Raw genomic sequence first — 18,066 nt, 5'->3', positions numbered from 1 at the left:
ATTAAAAAACATTTATAACCCCTTTTATGACCAGTGGGAAACTTCATATTGTTTCTCTAATACGTAGCCTGGACGTTGTGAGTTAGAGAGCTTTAAGATGGACTTTGTTGGTCGTCTCTCAGCAGATCTCTGTTCACGTAAAATAAACCGACGTCGGTCTCGTTTCTCCACAGAGTGGCATTAAACTCTGTAGCTCTGAAAGGGTCAGTAATTCTTTGGAGGAAAACGGAAAGGAGAAAGTGCAAATGTTTTTCCTCACACTGTTAACCTCCTCAGTTTTTACCACTACATTCATTAGTTACTGTCCAAAAAAAAAAAGTAATTTATCCCTCAGGCCACACAAAACACGGCTTTGATTTACAGCGTGCTTCCGTGGGAGATTTATGCAACCTGCAATTCATTTCCGTTCAGCACATTTGAGCTGAAACGAAGCGCAGCGTTTGCCAACAGTCTTCGGTTTCTATGCCAATGTGAACAGACTGAATCTCCTGGCAGAATCCCTGAGGCAGAGCCCTAGTTATTTTGTTACGTCTTCCACGGCGGTATTAAATTTCAGCAAGCCAGTATATTGTAGAAAAAGTCCAGAGGTGGATGGAAAAAAATAACCCTCCATATTTTTTTTTCTTTCTTTCACATTTCTCAAGTTTATTCCTCATTTCATCATCTAAATGGTAACAGTCAGAAGTTTTTGGGCAGCAGAACATTTTGTTGCTGGTTTGTACTTGTATACATGATGTTCTGTATTGTCGATTTGCCACATTACAACTTCATTTTTTTGTCCTGCATTCTTGATTGTGTTAAATTTTCAGTTAATATCTAAATCAAGCTGAAACAAACACACAAACTAAAAAAACAAAACCAAACCTCACAGCTTTTTTTTGGTATCTAGACCCTTTTGGATGAAGGAAATTAGCTTGGATCTTATGTTCACCTGGTTTTTGTAAGATAACAAAGCACTGATTCTCTGTTTTCATTACATTTTTTTTCCTGTGATAAATTGTTTGCAACTTCCAGAGAATAATTATCACATGCACACAAACGGTCTCTTGCAAAGCATATACGGCTTTTACATTTCAAACCGGATTGCGTAATCCTTCTTGCACTTTCATTTTTTAAAGGTCGCCAGGACGACCAAAAGAAATTGACTGATTATGTATACTGTACCAGCACATCTATCTGCCTTGTGAAACTGCATTAGCACAGATGAGGAACAAAAACTACAATTTAATTGGGTATTGCTCTGGCATTTTCTATATGCTCTCTAATTGTGCGTTTGACTTTTTAAAGTGGCAATTCTTGGCTGGGGCAGAACAACGTGGCGGGGAAAAGAACAGGACGTCATGCACTAAGGAATCGGTGATCATAGAAGAACTACACACATTACGTTATAGTTCTTAAACCCAAAAATCATATCTGATCTGCTTTCAGAAGTGCTCTTAATCATTCCCATAAGCTTAAACTTATTCTCTGGGGGTCGGTTGCAGCTGAAGCGCAACTGGGAATAAAATGTAGGCTTTTAGTTGACAAAGTACACAGGTTTTATTAATGGTAGCCTTTAATTTTGATGCCATATTCGCCTTGATTTGTTGTTTTCTGGTGACAAATGATCACAGGAATAAGTCCCTGAAGTTTGCAGAGCAGGTCACATTACTGTGTTATTATTGAAACAAACAAATATATTTTTATTAATACATCTCACTACAGCCGTGCTGCACGTACTGGTCTGTATCTAGAAGCTGCAAGCACAATACCTTGTACATGACCAGCAGCAGAAATATGGGAGATAAACAATATAAATGTGTCAAAAATCATGTTTTATCTTTTTTCCATCATCAACTGATGTTCTTTATATAAATATAATCAACTGCAGTATCATATTTTGGACTGAATTGGACAGACAGATTTTTGTTGCGTTAGCTTAAAAACGCTTTGAGATAACGTTTGTTGTGAATCATTTTGGTAACACTTTATTTGACGGGGTGTGCATAAAACTGACATGACATTGTCATAAATGTGACATAACACCTGCTATGAACATGAAGGAGTCTTCATGAATGTTTACGACTGTTGTCATGACATTTATATTCGGTAAATAATGACACATATAATGCAAAGTTGACTATTTTAATGGACTTTTAATACAAGTTTTAATGCAATTTTGTATAAAAAGTTTCATTATTTATCGAAAGACACTTCATGACAACCATCGTAAACATTTGTGAAGACTTCATCGTCATGACCGGCGTTATGTCACAGTTATGACAGTGTCATGTCAATCTCATGCGCACCCCGTCAAATAAAGTGTTACCATAATTTTAGCACGTTTCTCGACTTGTGACATGCAAAGTAACACTGAAGGGGCAAAGCAAATAAAATATTTCTTTTCTTTATTATTTTTTTTTTCCATTAGTTGCAGGTATGGCACAAAATGGGTGATAAAATCCAAAGAAATACAACAAGAAAGAAGCGTGGTCAGTCATACAATAGATATCGAGCACAAAACAGAGAAGAATGACAGGTCATCATTACAAGGCGTCTCCACAGAACAAGATGAACAACGTCGCTGAATTCACAGCTTCCTCGTGTCAAATTTCATTCTTCCAATTGTGTTTTCATGTTTCAAAAGGGAGAGAGAAGGAGTCATTTTAGCATGTTATTGTTTTTAGTGTCGCATAAGCTGGAACTGATGTGAAAAAACAACATATGGCCTCTGCCTGGCCTGTGCTTCCTGATCAGAAAATAAAAGACAACAAGAAGAGAAAAGCCATCAACATGTAGTAAGAGTCGCTGTGGCGGTGATGAGGCAGTTTACCGACCTGTGAAGCTATCAGGCTGAGCGGTGATGGCATCAAACGGTGACACACCGCTTCTTCCTGACAGCGTAAAACAGGATATTGTGTCTGCCGCTCTCTCACTATTCAGTCAATTGCACCAACTTTCATCCTAGACGTCACTCTCTCTACCAGCAAAGCAAAACTTTCCATATTAAGGGGACAACTTGAATCTTAAAACTCCAGTAGTAATAAAAGAAAATCATGCAGGGTTTGTTCCTTTTTGAGCCCTTAGATGATCTGCCTTCAAGTTTTGGCTCATCACAACACAGTTTTGTTTGGATCATTGCTGTCTCACTAAAATGATATCTGTGTATTTCTACTCATAAAGGGGCATAAGGTTACAATTATATCAGATTTACATAGTTGTAGAAATCAGATATTTACTTGAAATGCGCAGAAAGACAATGTTTTTCTCTCACTTCCTGACCTTAAATCAGCTTAAAACTCATGTTTTGCTCATGAGTCGGCCTACAAACCCAACTCAGTTCTCGTTGGAGGAATTGGCCAAAAGTTCTGCAAGCTTGTGGGAGGATAGCCAAATATCTGGCCCAGGTTTTCACTGGTAAAAACCCAATTCTACCTCATTTTAGAGAAATATGTGTACACTTCTAAATAAAAAAATAAATAAAAATAAAAAATCTGAGAATCACTTTCTTTTATTTTTGACGTTTGGCAAACAGAAACAGTTTTGGTAACTCTGACCTGAAACGGTACAATTTCGCAGTGAGAGGAAAAACAGTTTGTTTTCTTGCACTGTGTGCGTTTAAATAAACGACACAATGTGTCAAAGCCCTTCTTAGGTTGTACTGAAAATGAAATCATTTTCATTCAGAAAGACATGTTAGTTTTTTTTTTTGTAGAGACCCCTGACGGCACTGGGTCTTTAGACGTAAAATAAAACAAGAAAAAGGACGTGTGAGCTGACAAAATAGTAATTGGGGCACCTTGTAAAAAATACCCAGAAGAAGCCACAAAGGGACATGTTTTTCCGAACAAAACATCGCTCTTTAAACTAAGTTTGTTTCAATGTGCACTTTATGTTATTACAAGGTATGCACTTTTAGGAATTAAGGCAGAAATCCTCCTATAAATTACATTTTGTCCCACAGCGGCTTGACATGGTTCTACACACATGGATAAATTTAATCACATTTACTAAAGAACTGGGAAATTGTTGGAACATATCTCATGTTGCAGTAATTATTTTCCATCTGCTGCCTGCAAAAAAAAAAAAAAAAAAAAAAGAAGCTCCTGACAGACCTCATCCCTGTAATGCTACGGTACCTCCAATTTAATGGCATTAAGGTCAGCGCTGGATACATTCATGCACAGTTGCATTTTCGATCAATGTTTTCTACTAATGTCAACATAAGTAACATATATTTGGAGAAAATAAATAAATTTAAGACAGACCTGCAATGAGACTTTATGCAGTTTTTTTTTGATAATCCTGGACCAAAGCCTATCTGACAATAGGTTACTTTATCTCTCTTCCCTGGAATGAAAAAAAATGCTCTATCAGTAAAGATTATAAAACTGCATTAAAGCAGAAAAAACAATTTACTGCAGCATGCCTGCCGTCCTCCACCAGCCAAATGTTATTGCCTTTTGACTGCAGTAAAAGTCGACTTGAATCACTCGTTTTCTACTGCAAGGTAACATCTAATGTGTGACCAGCATGATGCGGAGGTTTGCTTTCTGACCCAAACAATATGTTTCATTACTTATTCTATCTGCAGACTGGAGTACTATCATGTTTCTTCTTATTGCTTAAATTCTCTATATATTCCAACCAATTTGTATTGTGTGTTAAGTCTTAAGGTTCAATATAGCAAAAGTAATTAAATAGTTACAGGAAGAAAAATCAAGATATTGAACTGAGGAAATCTGCTGACATATTAACTGAGTTAGACCAAAAAGTAGATTCAAAGGGACTCAGTGATAACAGTGATTCTAGACTGCAGTCTAGAATTAATAAGCTGAGATATTGCTTCAAAAATAGGTTTTTTTAATAAAAAATATGCATTTAATAGAATTTTTTACAATTCTATATCCTTTTGAGATTTGCCTTTGTTATGCAACCAAACAACTTCTTGAAATCAAAATCTGCTAAGGGTCTAAATAGTCAGATCTATATCTATGCAATTGTATTTGAATAATTTAGAAACAAAAATTCTCATAAAAAAGTTTAACTGCAGATATAAGAAAAACTGTTGGTGTTTATTAGGAACGATAACGCCTGAAAAAAGGAAGCCACTTTGATAGAAACAAAATCTGATTAGATGAACTTTAGCCTGTTATCAGACAAGTAAACACTGATGCTGTTTTGTGTACAGTGTTGAAAGCACATTTATTGCGTCATATTTTAGTTGCTAACGTCTGCATGCTGCATTTCAATTCTTGCTGATCCATTTAATATGAGGTTGGAGCTGAAGAAAAGGAAGAAATGTTTAATTTTTATTATTCAAAGAGAAACCAAGAAACATACATGTCACAAATGTGATGGTGGAAAAACAATACCACAAACCAAATACATTTGCCACTTAATATTAACATCCAGTTTTAATTTTAAACAAAAACTAATGCCCTGCTTTTTATTTCTGAAGCCTTTTCACTTTCGACAGATTCGCTCATCTCTTTTTCATTAAGATAACTCATTAAAACCTGCAAGAAGCACAAGTGACCCACATTGTTTATATATTCAAAGCCTATTATTTCAAACAATGGTACTTAGTCTGAGGTATTTTTACTCAAAGAGTAGATCAGGGCTCAGAGTGTAACCCACTTTTTACAATCACAATGCTCATGTACAAAGGCAAAAGAATGGCTTTAAATTAGCGAAATGCACGGAAATAGAAATGAGGGATAGGGTTGGTGCTGCAGCGTAAAAAATCTTTCATCTGGTGAAGTGACTTAGGTCAAATGTAAATTTCCAGTTAGTCAAATTTAAGTGAAAACCGGATGAGGTCTGTCACAGAGCTGGCAAGCTAACATACTATTTCTTAGTGTGATAAAATTTGGACCTAGTGGAAAATGTCCATGTCCTCCCTTTCAAGTGATTGCAAAAATAATAAATCCACAAATGAACTGACTGCCAAATTAAATCCAAATATCTGAAGGCTAGACAAACAGAAATTTATACCTTGTCCAGGCCCTCTAACTTCCTTTCCCCCAGGAAAAAAAATGGCAACTCAGAATTTAAACACTTTATTTTATTAAGGAATAAACAGACAAGATATAATGCATTATTTAACGTTTTGGAGGAGATGGTTAAAAGATTTTGTGGTTGTTGGACAAACTGCTTTTTCTCACTTGTTTTCAGTCGCAGGCTGTGCTAGTAGCATGACACTGGTACCAGTAGAAAACAGTTTCCCAGAATGTAGAAATCATTCATTACCTACAGGAATCGTTGAATCAAATGTTGAAGCATTTGTGTTTTAAAAGGGTCTGTTGTGGCTATTATGTGCCATTCTGGTGTACTGCTTAGGGGTATGAAAGCAAATATTTTTAATAAACTCATATTGATGCCAATAACAACGACTTTGCAGGGACACTTTGGCACTTCTTGTTCTCTACCATACCATTAGGTGATACGGTTGTTTTAACTGAGCTCGTAGTTTTGGAAAAACTGCTTCAAAGTCGTCATCAGACAAATCTTTTATGCTTTATGGTGCGTCAAATAAACTAGAAAGTCTGCATCATCAAAAGCACACGGAAAAAAAACATGTGATTTAGTAAAACATTACATCTAGTCAGAGCGTAAGGTTAAAAAAACGCCCAAGAACTTCATATACATTCAGTGTGATCTGAAATTGAAAATGACTAAAATAATAATAATAAAAACGAACAAAACAAAACATAAATCTATGGGTAAAATCTTTGATAAACATATTTCTCTGATAATATCATACAGACCAAAACATTATTGTATGGATGCCCTGAAATGCTCGTCATCCTGCTCTGTTTTGCTTATAGCATATTTATCTTCTTTACATGTTTCAGTTTCTTATAACAACTATTGTACACAGCTTTATGCTCACACACAGACACACCCTACTCAGACTAATCCAGGCTTTTACTGAAGAGGCTACATATGTTGAACCACGACTGCATTCATGGAGATTTCATTTATACTCTCGGCTGCAGTGGCGGCATTATAAATATGAACAATATAAGTAGAAAATGGACAAAATTTCCTGTCGAACACGGACTTGAGTGACGAAAAGCCTGAATCCGTGAGAGTAGGCCCTGCATGTGTTGAGAAATATAAAGGAATATTATATTGTCGAGACCTTAAACTGTAGGTTGTGCTTCCTGTACTCCAACATAAAACATTTATCATAAACCTTTGAATAGAACTCCTTGAACATTTACAAGTTATACATGTACCAAATTGGTTTACTGCTTATGCTTCCGTCGGCTTTGATATTTCAACAACGAAAAAGGGAGACAACAAGAAGAGAAAAGGAAGTTTAAGTCATCTTCAAAAAAAAAAAGAAAAAGAAGGAAAGAAAGAAGGAAACAAGACACAAGTCCTCAAAACCAGCAATGAACGGAACTCTTGACATTGTTGATTTCTTTTTTTTTTTTATAATACATTTTTTAAAAACCCCGCTGGTTAAGGTTATGGTCTCAGGTAGATCTTCCACAGTCAATCTTCACAGTTTGTGTAAAAGCAGAGAAACATTCTCGCTAGAGTAATAAAATATCTCGACTATTATTATGGTCACTATCCCTTTTTTTGATTTCGATATTGTTCCATATAAATGGGGGTGGAGACGGGTGAGCGGTGTCACCCCGGCGAGGAGCCTGCGGTCCCAAAGTTTTTGCGTCCCTCCCTGTACAACTCCCATGTTTTACTCAGCAGTTGCTCTTCTCTCTCTTTTGTTTAAAAAATACTCGCCCACAGGGAAGGAGGATTATGAGAAGAGAGTGGGGTATTCATTCCTTGAGATGTCTTTATCCACTTGCTTGATCTTCAACCGTCTTCCAGAAGAAGAAAAAAGCAAATCCACAGCCTCACCTTTTCTGTTTTTCATCCACATTGCTTCTGAACGCGTGGCAGCGGTTGGCTGCCCCTCACGTTAAATAAGAAAAAAAAAAAAATAAATAAAAAAATGCAACGCCTCAGGCATGTCGCACACAAACATGGAGTCACAGGCAACCGACTGCCCCATGGGGAATATAATCACTGAGCAGCTCCACCCCTGTACTCCCTCTGAGCACGGCGTTGCCTTCCCTTCAGCACTTGTGGGGCGAAAGAAAGGATAGAAAATAGCCCATCAAAAGAAACATGAACAGAGACTTGTTCAATGTTGATCAACACTCAGGCTCACGATTCGGTTTGTAATCTGAAGGCACTTTTGTTTCATGGCAGAAAGTAAAGTGGCTTCTTTCCCACAGGCAGGCCACTAAACGGATCCCTCTCTCCTCCCTGCCTGTTTCTTCTCTTTCAAACTCTTTTTGAACACATCTTGCTTCTTCTTCTTTATTTTTGTCCCCCCCTAAATTTGAACTAGCTGTGTACAACTCTGCTGATCGTTCTGCCTTTTTAAAAATTTATTTATTTATTTATTTTTTCCCCCTGCCACCACACTGTCCATTGGCCACTTGGACTCGTGAGCACAGTGTTGTCAGATATGTAGGCAGCTACAGGGGAATAAGCAGACATAACTAAATGTTGTCAGATTCCAGGTTTTTCTACAGAAGAGCACCAAGCAGATGAACAAATGCCAAAGTGTGGTGTGAGGCTGGGCTAGAGAGAAAACAAAAATGGTGGCGATTGGCATCTACTGCAAGAAAATGAAGATAAAGATACACAAGGAATGGTCTGATTCCATCTACTTGAAAGGAGAGAAAAGGTTTTCAAAATTCAAAAAGTCAGCATTATGTCCGTTCCGCTGCCATCCAAAGATTTTTTCCATTTCTTCGCAAAAAGGATTCTTGTGCTTCGCAAACTGATTTCCCTCAACCCATGTAAACTCCTCTTTCTTGTGCTCGTAAGAATCATCCCAAGTCCTGCATCGAGAGTGTTTTACATAAAAGAGGTCTCTTCAAATGGAAAAGTAGCATGTGTTCTTTATTACTTTTTGTCTCGTCTTGCTTTCACAAACTCTACCCCGCCCTCCCCCCGTGGTCTGTGGTCCTTCCGGGGACCCTGATGCTTTCAGTATGCATGAATCTTTGGTGATTGGATGCTGAGGGTATAGCTCACAGACGTTGGGTCTGAACTCTCTCCTCCGAGATGACGAAGAAAGGGGGTCACCTTTGACCTTCCAGGAGGGTCAGCACCAAGGTGGTGCAAAGCAACCATATATGGGAGGATGTGGACAGAGCATTGGCACTGATATCTAAACAAGGGGAACAAAAAAGGAACTGTCAGCTTTATGCACATTACTGAAAAAGACTAAAGGATACATTTTAAGGAATAAATACAACATGGCTGTAACAGTAACAAACATATTATAGCCTAAAATCCAGATAAATCACATAGTCTTATCCACAGCTTTTCTGAGATGGAGATGAGACGAGACTTCCAGACTGGCTGCTAACTCCAAAGGTAAATGGGTCACGGCGCTAAACTGATTGTTTGCTAACCTTCTGTAGCAACTAGCTGTGCTGCGAAGCTAGCTTGTACATAGTTGCATTTTGGTGTTAATGTCCTCCTCTAATTAAATGTTTTTTAAAAGCAGTTTCCACAAAAAACTAAGTAAAAATATATAATTTATTTTTGATTGTTTACTACTTCTAGTGAGTAACTTCCAATATCTTTCAGCTGCTAGCATGAAGTGCAACCCTGAAAACTCCTAAACATCCAATGCTAATAGCATTTGTTGCTAGCTGTAGCTTTCTGTGTTAACAACACAGAAACATATCAGACCAGTGACATGCGGTCAAGTGAGGCAGATCACCTGTCATCATGGAAAAATAATATATAATAATAAAATAATTTATATTATTTTCACCTTGTGGTTTGTACTATAAAGTACCTATTTTTCATTTACCTTAACCAATTCTGATTATTTTTTCTTCAAAATCGCTGGATTTTCCCATTTTCCCATTTAAATGCTCGGAAGAGCAGATGGTGAGGCAGCAGCGAGTTGAGCCTCACCTGGGATTGATCAACCTCTTGCTAACTGCACTGGCTGCTATTCTATGGGAGCATGCTCCTCCTGTCTGTACGTCGCTATAAAATGGTTAAAAAACATTTAATGTATGAACTGATTTTCCACAATTTAGCTTATGTATTTAATGTACAGTGCTTGTTGTCACCAGCTGTGTGTGTAACGTGTTTCGTGTGCTGAGGAGCGATCAGAAACGGCAGAGAACAGATTCAAGGTGAGGCAGGCAGTTCGCTTGCCTCATGGCAGGGGGCGCTCATGATCCCAGACATTGTGACTCCACAGCTGCAGAGTAAGAGACAGTAACAGCGAGCTAGCCATGGAGCTAGCAATACAGTAAAGTCAAGTGCAGCGATATATTTATAGTTTTCTCCTCTTACCACAGCAATCACTTATTAATAATCGCACAATAAACATCAAGCCTAAAACTATACCACTGCAACAGACTGAATGTTCTGCTCTTTGTGTGGGAAACATTTTAGTGTTTTTTATGTGGCTTTGTTGTCAGTTGCCATGGCAACGAGTCTGCGCGTAGCTGCGCTGATACAGAGAGCGAGAAAGACGTGGTTTTGAGTTGTTCTTTAAGGGTTTTCCCCTTTGCTGTGGAGCACAGCATAAAATTAATAACATCTACATGTCCAAGTTTGATTGAGTTAAAGGAATTATTGTACGACGGCAGCGCAGCTATGCATGACGTAGACGAATAATTTTTGCCCTCCAGCGTTGTCCGCATGCGAAAAATTTCCTTATGTGAACAACAACATGCAGGGGCTCTATATTTATATATCTGATTATGATTAAGTCAGTGCCTCACCAGCTATGAACCTCACCGCATGTCACTGTATCAGATATATGTATAGCTCAATGTAAATCTAATGCTTTACTTGAAAAGCATTAGATTTACAAGTATACTAACCCAAGTATTTACTTGGGTTAGATTTAACCATATTTGTTCTAAAAATAAGTACACTGGCTAGCAAGGACCTCGTTAAACTACAATCTGTATGGAAATAATAGTAAACTTCCCTTCTGAAACAAATACTTGATAACCCCAAACCTCAAACTATTCTCTTTAACACTAAAACCTGAGTTTTTATCAGCTTTTCTGAAGCTTACTGTCAGGGTTACATGAGTGTGAAATCACCTCCTTTTAGTTCCTTCTGAGAAGCTGCTCAATATTCTCTTACATCACCTAAAATCATGTAAGATTCATCATCTGAGATTGAATTCCATAATTTATAATCCTCTACCTTCAATCTGGGTGACCAGTCCTTTCACTTTCTATGAATTAATGTTGTCACTATTAAGCACAATGGATCCAAATAAATAAGAACGAAAAATAAAACCAACGCAGTAACAAAAGCAATACATCTGGCAGTCCAGATTTGCTTCTGCTTGATTTGTGTTTTTGATTATTTTTCTGCCACTTAAGTAAATGGATATAATAGATGGGCCTGCTTTGTTTGTGAAATATTTAAGCTCAACTCTCTTTCCGGCCACGAATAACAGGAATTAAATCAAAGCAGCAGCGTTTCCCTGGCTGACAATATGACCTTGTCAACTGCCGGCCATTTTCTGCTGCCCATTTTCTGTTTTTGTCTTGTTTGTTCCTGAGGTGCAATTACTGTGCCCCACTCGGCCAGCAGCGTGGCTATCGTTCATGTGATTACAACCTCGTTGCCGTGGCAACCATGTTTCCTCCATGAGAGGCTGGGTCGGCGCTGCCAACTGTCTGAGATTAGATTCTGTAAATCTCAAGTATGTCTGGCGATGCAAACAGAGAACGTGGAGCTGAGATAGGAAGAAAGAAAGGAGCAGGCGGGCGCTACTCACTGGGCGGTGGATCTCGACACTCCCCTTCTTCGAGCGTGATATCGTCGATGGCGATGTCCCCCTCGATTCCTGGGCCCCGGACGCCTTCGAGAACAACCTGCAGAGTGAAAAGCAACTTTTATTATTGCAAAAGGTGTCAGATGTTGGTTGAAACAATGTAAATAGTATCAAATTAAATGTATGAGCAGGTAACAAATGAATCTTTCTGAAATTATTCCTATACAGCTACAAAGTATACAAAATATAATATATACTTCTTTCCTAGTTCCCTCAGCATCTGCAGAAAACAAATAATTTATAGACAGAGACTCAGATGAAGGGCAGAGTAGGTGCTCACAGGATTGATTACTTTTTTGTCTCACCTGGAAGGACGATGTGGGATGGATGCTTACTTTGGCCTGCTTCCACCGGTCACCTTGGTTACCACTTAGTGACCACACAGGAGCCTCTAAGGTCATTTGGCCCTTTTGCTTTAGAAAGGCATTAAGTTTTCCTGTGTGAAGCAGAGAGAGAGAGAAAGTGACAAGCTTTCTTAGGCTATGCATCAGTGAAATAACACTTTCTTTAAGTGGACTGTTATTACTAAAGCACCAAACAATCCTTACCACCTATAAGGTTTCAGCTGCGCGAACTAACTGTGTGGATTTTTTTGATTTTTAGTCCGTCATCATTTCATTAAAATGGGTACAGAGATGCCCCCACACAGGGCTAGACTAAATAATAATAAAAAAAAACCAGCCTGCTTTGTTTTTATGAGTTTTCATTTGTTAGTTGGAAACCAAGCAAAGGTGTTAAAAAACAAGCAAACAATGAAATAAACTATCCAAGGGATGCAATTAGTCTGTTGTCTCTCGAATGTGCGTTTTAGTCCAAGGTCTTCCTTTTCCAAACTCTAATAAGGTATGAATGGTTTTGTTCTGTTTTGTCCATCAGCCCCCACAACAGTAACACACTTTAGAGCAGGGGTGTCAAACTCCAGTCCTCAAGGGCCGCTGTCCTGCAGTTTTTAGATGTGCCACAGGTACGAAACGCTGGAAGGAAATGGCTTAATTACCTCCTCCTTGTGTAGATCAGTTCTCCACAGCCTTGCTAATGACCTAATTATTCTATTCAGGTGTGGTGCAGCAGAGGCACATCTAAAAGTTGCAGGACAGCGGCCCTTGAGGACTGGAGTTTGACACATGTGCTTTAGAGAAATACTCGTTTGCTCAAAATGTTCCACAAATCATCCCCGTGTAAGAAGCAAAACCACGGCTTAAGACACGAGAACTTTATCAAGACAAAGTTGTTTCCAAGACCGAGTGCGATACGCTTCAATGATAAATAAAATGGAAAACTAAAAAGAGGCACCAGCTGTGATCTGAAAGCTGATTTTACAGCCAAATCAAGCAAGACATTTCACCAACAGTTTCATCAATTTTATTAAGAGAATCTACAAGAACAGAAGACATTTTGTTATCTTTTTAATGTCAGGATTTAGGTTTCAAATTGGCAGATACAAGACTGTGATTATAAGCAACTAGTTTATTCATGGGTTAAAATGATCCCTATAGTGAAGCATGGTAGTGACCGCATCATGGTATGTGCATACATTTGCACTTTAACACTGAAGGATAGTGGAAATGAGCTTTTTGGTCAAAATTGAAGCCCGGGTTAAAACAGCCATGAAAACGAGAAGATTTTTCTTTTTCTAAGTGACAAATGAAAAAGGATCTAAACAGAGACGTGTGAAAGCTCCTTAATCTCGCTCCCACACACAAAGACTCAATTGTGTATTCAGGTCCAGCCATTTAAATGGGAATTTAAGAGTTATAATATCTTCTGCTTCCAATCTCTTGAAATATTTATATTCTCTTGCACATAAAGCAAAGCCAAGCAGTGACAAAGGTTAAATTTGGGTCATATGAGTTGATGCATTTATTAGGTGTTGCAAGTGAATCATTATTCTGTAGCTAATGATAATCCAGTCATACTGAAATTTATGGGTGATGTGTGTTTATGGGTGAGAATATATATGACTAAAGCAGGTTTATTCCCAGGGAATAAAAATATGGTTGGTTTCATTTGAATCAAACTGTTTCCACTCAGTTCAGGTGATTTTCCTTAGCCAAACCTGTACCATTATACAGAAATACTGGCTCCTGTTGATACAGAAAACCCTACATGGCAGGTCTGAGCTGAAGCCTGCCTTCACAGAGACCTCCTGTCTGGCCTTGGGCTTTGATATGAAACTGGAAGATGATGACACCGAGTGCAACCACCTTACCCTTCCTCCGAAACACACCAATTGTGCAATTTATTTATATAATTCATTCTATTTTCCAAGCTGCATGCGCGAAAGCAAGCACTCTCCTTTTGTAGTAGGGCCAGCAGGAGCAGCTTCCAAAGGTCCAAATGAGGTTAGCTTTAAAACCAACTGTGAAGCCCAACAGGACCACTCCTTAAAGGGTCAAGCGAGTCTTAAGTGTGGTGTATTTCAGGCTTGGAAAGAAGCATCTAAGCACCGGCGGAACTGGTGAGCCAAAGCTGCAGCAACTGGAACAGCAGTCTTGGGTTTAATACATCTTTTCCTCAGCAAGGTGCCTCATTACTGCTAAAAAAAAACATATCTATGTGAGAAATTGAGGGGAAGCTACACTGTATGTCTCTGTTCATAGTGTCTCATCAGCACGGCACACACTTTCTCCAACGACAGCACAATCTCCTGTGAGAGATGAGCTCCCGTACAAAACATGACCCGCGGTTTCATCTCCTGTTGGAGTGTTTAGGATGTAGGAGGTTTTCCTGCTGAGCAAGCGGGCTCACTTTTTCTTTGAACCCATCATGATGTAGGTGGTTATGTCAGTGTCATCACATCCTGAACAAAGGCGCGTGTTGTATACTCTTTGTTGTACCTGCTTTTTTTCCCTTTCTTTTAAAGAGTACCTTTGGCAGCCTTGTGAACTTTAAAGAGATGCGAGACCTAAAAGATGTGAGTCTGGTGAAAAGTGAGCAATAGCTCCTGGAAATGTTTAATTATACACTGAAGACAAGAGAGAGGTGTATTGAGAAGCAGTACCACCATACTTGCTAATAAAAAAAAGAGAGTTATTGCTACTAAAAAGGTCAGGCTTTGAACAGATGCACCAACTGTGCTTTGCTGGATACTTAATCCTATAAACAGAATCTGGTGTGGGCTCCAAAGTCAAACTTTGATGTGTGGCTCAGTAATTGAGTGTGACCTTGTCTCAGGTATACCTCCGCAAGCAAACTACGGAGGAGTTTCTTTGACGCTGTGCCACTGTTCTCCTCGACGTGTAGGCAGCTCGCTATATTGACTGATTGTGGTTTTCAGAACGGCTGCACTGAATCCTGGCTTTGACTTCCTTAAACAGAACAACCCAAACGCATAAAAACAGCAGGATTGATAGGAAAAGCATAGATAGGAAGTTTTATTTGATGAAACATTTAAAAGACCTTATACGGTGTTTCACAAAATGTTTTCTGGTTGAACTTTTTAACATTTTCACAAATATTATTAATATTACAACCACAAACTTAAATGCATTTTTTTTAGAGACAAACCAAAGTACTCCAATGTAGCAAATGGGAAGAAAATGGTTTTCAAAATATTTTAAGAAATCAAATTCTTGTGTCAATTCTTTTTGGGAAACTAATCGAATGGAGGGAGTCTGTGAAGATCAAATTATCTCGTATTATGACAGCCTTTCCACCAGATTTTCTGAACTTTGACTGGGCCATTTTAAAGATAGCATGCTTTAATCTGAAATATTCAACATTTAGGGTCCAATACTGACTAAACATTTAGGGTCAATACTCCTCTTTCCACTTTAGGTTCAAATTGTTTGCAGTAATCGACATATTTTCTTCCTATATTGCTTCGTAGTTAGTTCTATCCATCTTCAAATCGTCTCCAACCAGCTCCACTGTTCTTAAAAAAAGGGCAAATTTATAAAGTAGCAGACCTCTAAAGGCAACCTGCTGCCCTGATGACCTACTGCTTAGGTCATCAGTAAGGACAGGCTACACTTTGTAGACTTTTCACTTCACAATTTGGAGCTTCTTTGCTTATCAAGTAGAATTTCACTAAAATAATTCAAAATTTTGGGTTGTAATTTAAAAGATCTAGACATTCAAGGTGCATTAATACTTTTTCCAGCTACTACAGAACACTGAGCAGCCAAAGTCTCAAGTGAATTTCTCTGTTGGCTGTAGAGAGGGTACACTAAACAAAGCGTAGCTATGGACGGCATGAGCTGGGTTTGAAGTCCTTGACATTTAGCCCATTCATCATACCACACCATAGTCTGGGCATGGATTTCACCGCAGACAGGGAGGGCAGGGAAGAGAAGGTTGGCTGGCGATCAATTTGAGCAAATTGGAAATGTCACGGCCTACTCAACCTCGGCAGGGAGCCGGAGGAGCTCTCATCTCCCCCGCTGAGCCGCCCCGCCAACACCTCTATCCTTATATTCTCCCGACTGCCCTCACTTCCACCTCTCCAGATGTTTGGTCCGGCCCCCTGCCAGGACACTTCCACTCTGCATTTCCAGTGGGGAAACCCAGAAATGTGGCTGAATTACAGCGCATCCATGTTTCTGTTTTTTTTTTTGTTTTTTTTTTACGTATCAGATATCATCAGAAATTTCAGACTTAAAAAAACACTTCCAGGTAGAGTATGAAATTACTTCAGTATATTTACATTTGCCTCCTTACAAACTTCTATTACATTTTGTTAGCAAACAAAAAAAAGAGAGAGAGAAAAAAGCTGTTTTCAAAATAAAACTATCTACTGGTGTGTAAATCGGAAATTAAAGCTGCGTTTAGTTTCACAATTCACCCCTGGGCTTCATTACTTCCTGAGCACAATTCATTACAAAATCTCATCAACAGAACCAGTGTGATGATGTGAATGGACTAAAAGATCTAAAAGAGCAAGACATTATGTCCTAACGCTAACGTTAAAAATGTAAAGACATTCAAGAACAGAGAGGAAACTAAATCAATAGCATCTATAATTCTGGAAAAGGTTAAAGAGATATTTCAATAAAATGCAGTAAGAGTAATTGTCCAGAAATGTAAAGAAAATGAAAAAGTTGTGGCGAATGAACTAGGAGTGACTGGCCAACCATATTTACCCCGGAAGCTCATCACTGACTCATCCAGGAAGCGACAAATCAACCCAACCCAAATCATTTGTACCTCAGCGCTGCTTCAGTTGAACTCAGTGATTATCATTCAATAGTAAATAAACCAAGCAAACATGCCAGCTAAGATGAGAACTACGCCTTTTTTCATCAGCAAGAACAAAGGACCATTTGACATTTCCCCCAAAATATCTTAATGATCCACAAGACTTCTGGGAAAATATCCTCTGACCGATGAAAAAAGAACTTTATGGAAGGTGTGAATTTAGTAAGATATCAGATAAACCTACAGCAGCATTACAATTGAAGAACATCACACTGACAAAATGTCATTTTCATATTCCTCTTCTTTTTAAGTGAGCAATGTATGGTCCCTGACAAATATAATTTACTTTTCAGATATCAGATTTTGACTGATAAAAATAAAACGTACATTTTTAAAGCTAGTTTTAATACATACTGAGGTTATCCAGGCATTGTGTAGAAGCTTTGGTGAGACTTATTCCTATCCATTTCCTACCTAAATTACTATATTATTTTGGCCACTCGTCTGCAGTAAAACTTTGCTATGGTGGCATTCCCAATGTAGCATATCAAAAATGTTTTCTCATTATGTACAACACTGTGCAAAATGTAATCTCAATAGGACTTGCATAAATCACCGGAGGTAACAGTTTGAATTTAGTCAAAGCGAATCAATAAATTGTCATTTATAACAGAGGAAGTTGACCTCTTAACTCTGCTCTATGATTCATTTTATATTGTAATTAAATTATGTGTTTAAGCCCTTGAAACCTTGACTCCTTTTGGACTTTTGGTTCTTTTCATGTCTCTATATTTTTTATGACTTGACTACCAACAGCTCTGCTCTGAGCCTTCTGTAGCCTTCACACTTTGTCCTCTTTTTAATACTTTTAAGCCACAAAAATTGATTTTTGACATAAAAAACTGTGTTAGATAGTTTTAAATGCACTTTAATTTAAAAGGAGAAACCGTCATGGGCATAGAATTCTCTAATACTACAAATGTTTTTCTGGGTTTAAATAGCAGAGGAGCTGGCTAACGACTCAAAATTTGTTCCAGCTATACAACCTCATTTGAGCGTCAGCTAAAACCTGTAGACCTTAACAA

General features: G+C 38.3%; 1 protein-coding gene across 4 annotated transcripts in view; it reads right to left on the bottom strand.

The window, feature by feature from the left end:
- Positions 1–6,025: 6,025 nt before the first annotated feature.
- Positions 6,026–18,066, bottom strand: part of mdga2 (MAM domain containing glycosylphosphatidylinositol anchor 2) — a 193,033-nt gene continuing 180,992 nt past the window's right edge. For all 4 annotated transcript variants that reach the window (XM_023347746.1, XM_023347748.1, XM_023347747.1 and 1 more), the window contains exons 16-18: positions 12,151–12,281; positions 11,789–11,885; positions 6,026–9,184 (exon numbers count right to left, since the gene is read on the bottom strand). In XM_023347746.1, coding sequence (XP_023203514.1) covers positions 9,096–9,184; positions 11,789–11,885; positions 12,151–12,281 — 317 coding nt within the window. In that variant the 3' untranslated portion in view covers positions 6,026–9,095. The remainder of the gene's footprint in view (positions 9,185–11,788; positions 11,886–12,150; positions 12,282–18,066) is intronic.

The sequence above is a fragment of the Xiphophorus maculatus genome, chromosome 15 (assembly GCF_002775205.1).
Source record: "Xiphophorus maculatus strain JP 163 A chromosome 15, X_maculatus-5.0-male, whole genome shotgun sequence".
In the NCBI taxonomy this organism is placed as follows: domain Eukaryota; kingdom Metazoa; phylum Chordata; class Actinopteri; order Cyprinodontiformes; family Poeciliidae; genus Xiphophorus; species Xiphophorus maculatus.
Note: the sequence above shows the minus strand (reverse complement) of the source record. Positions and strands in the feature narration are given on the sequence as shown.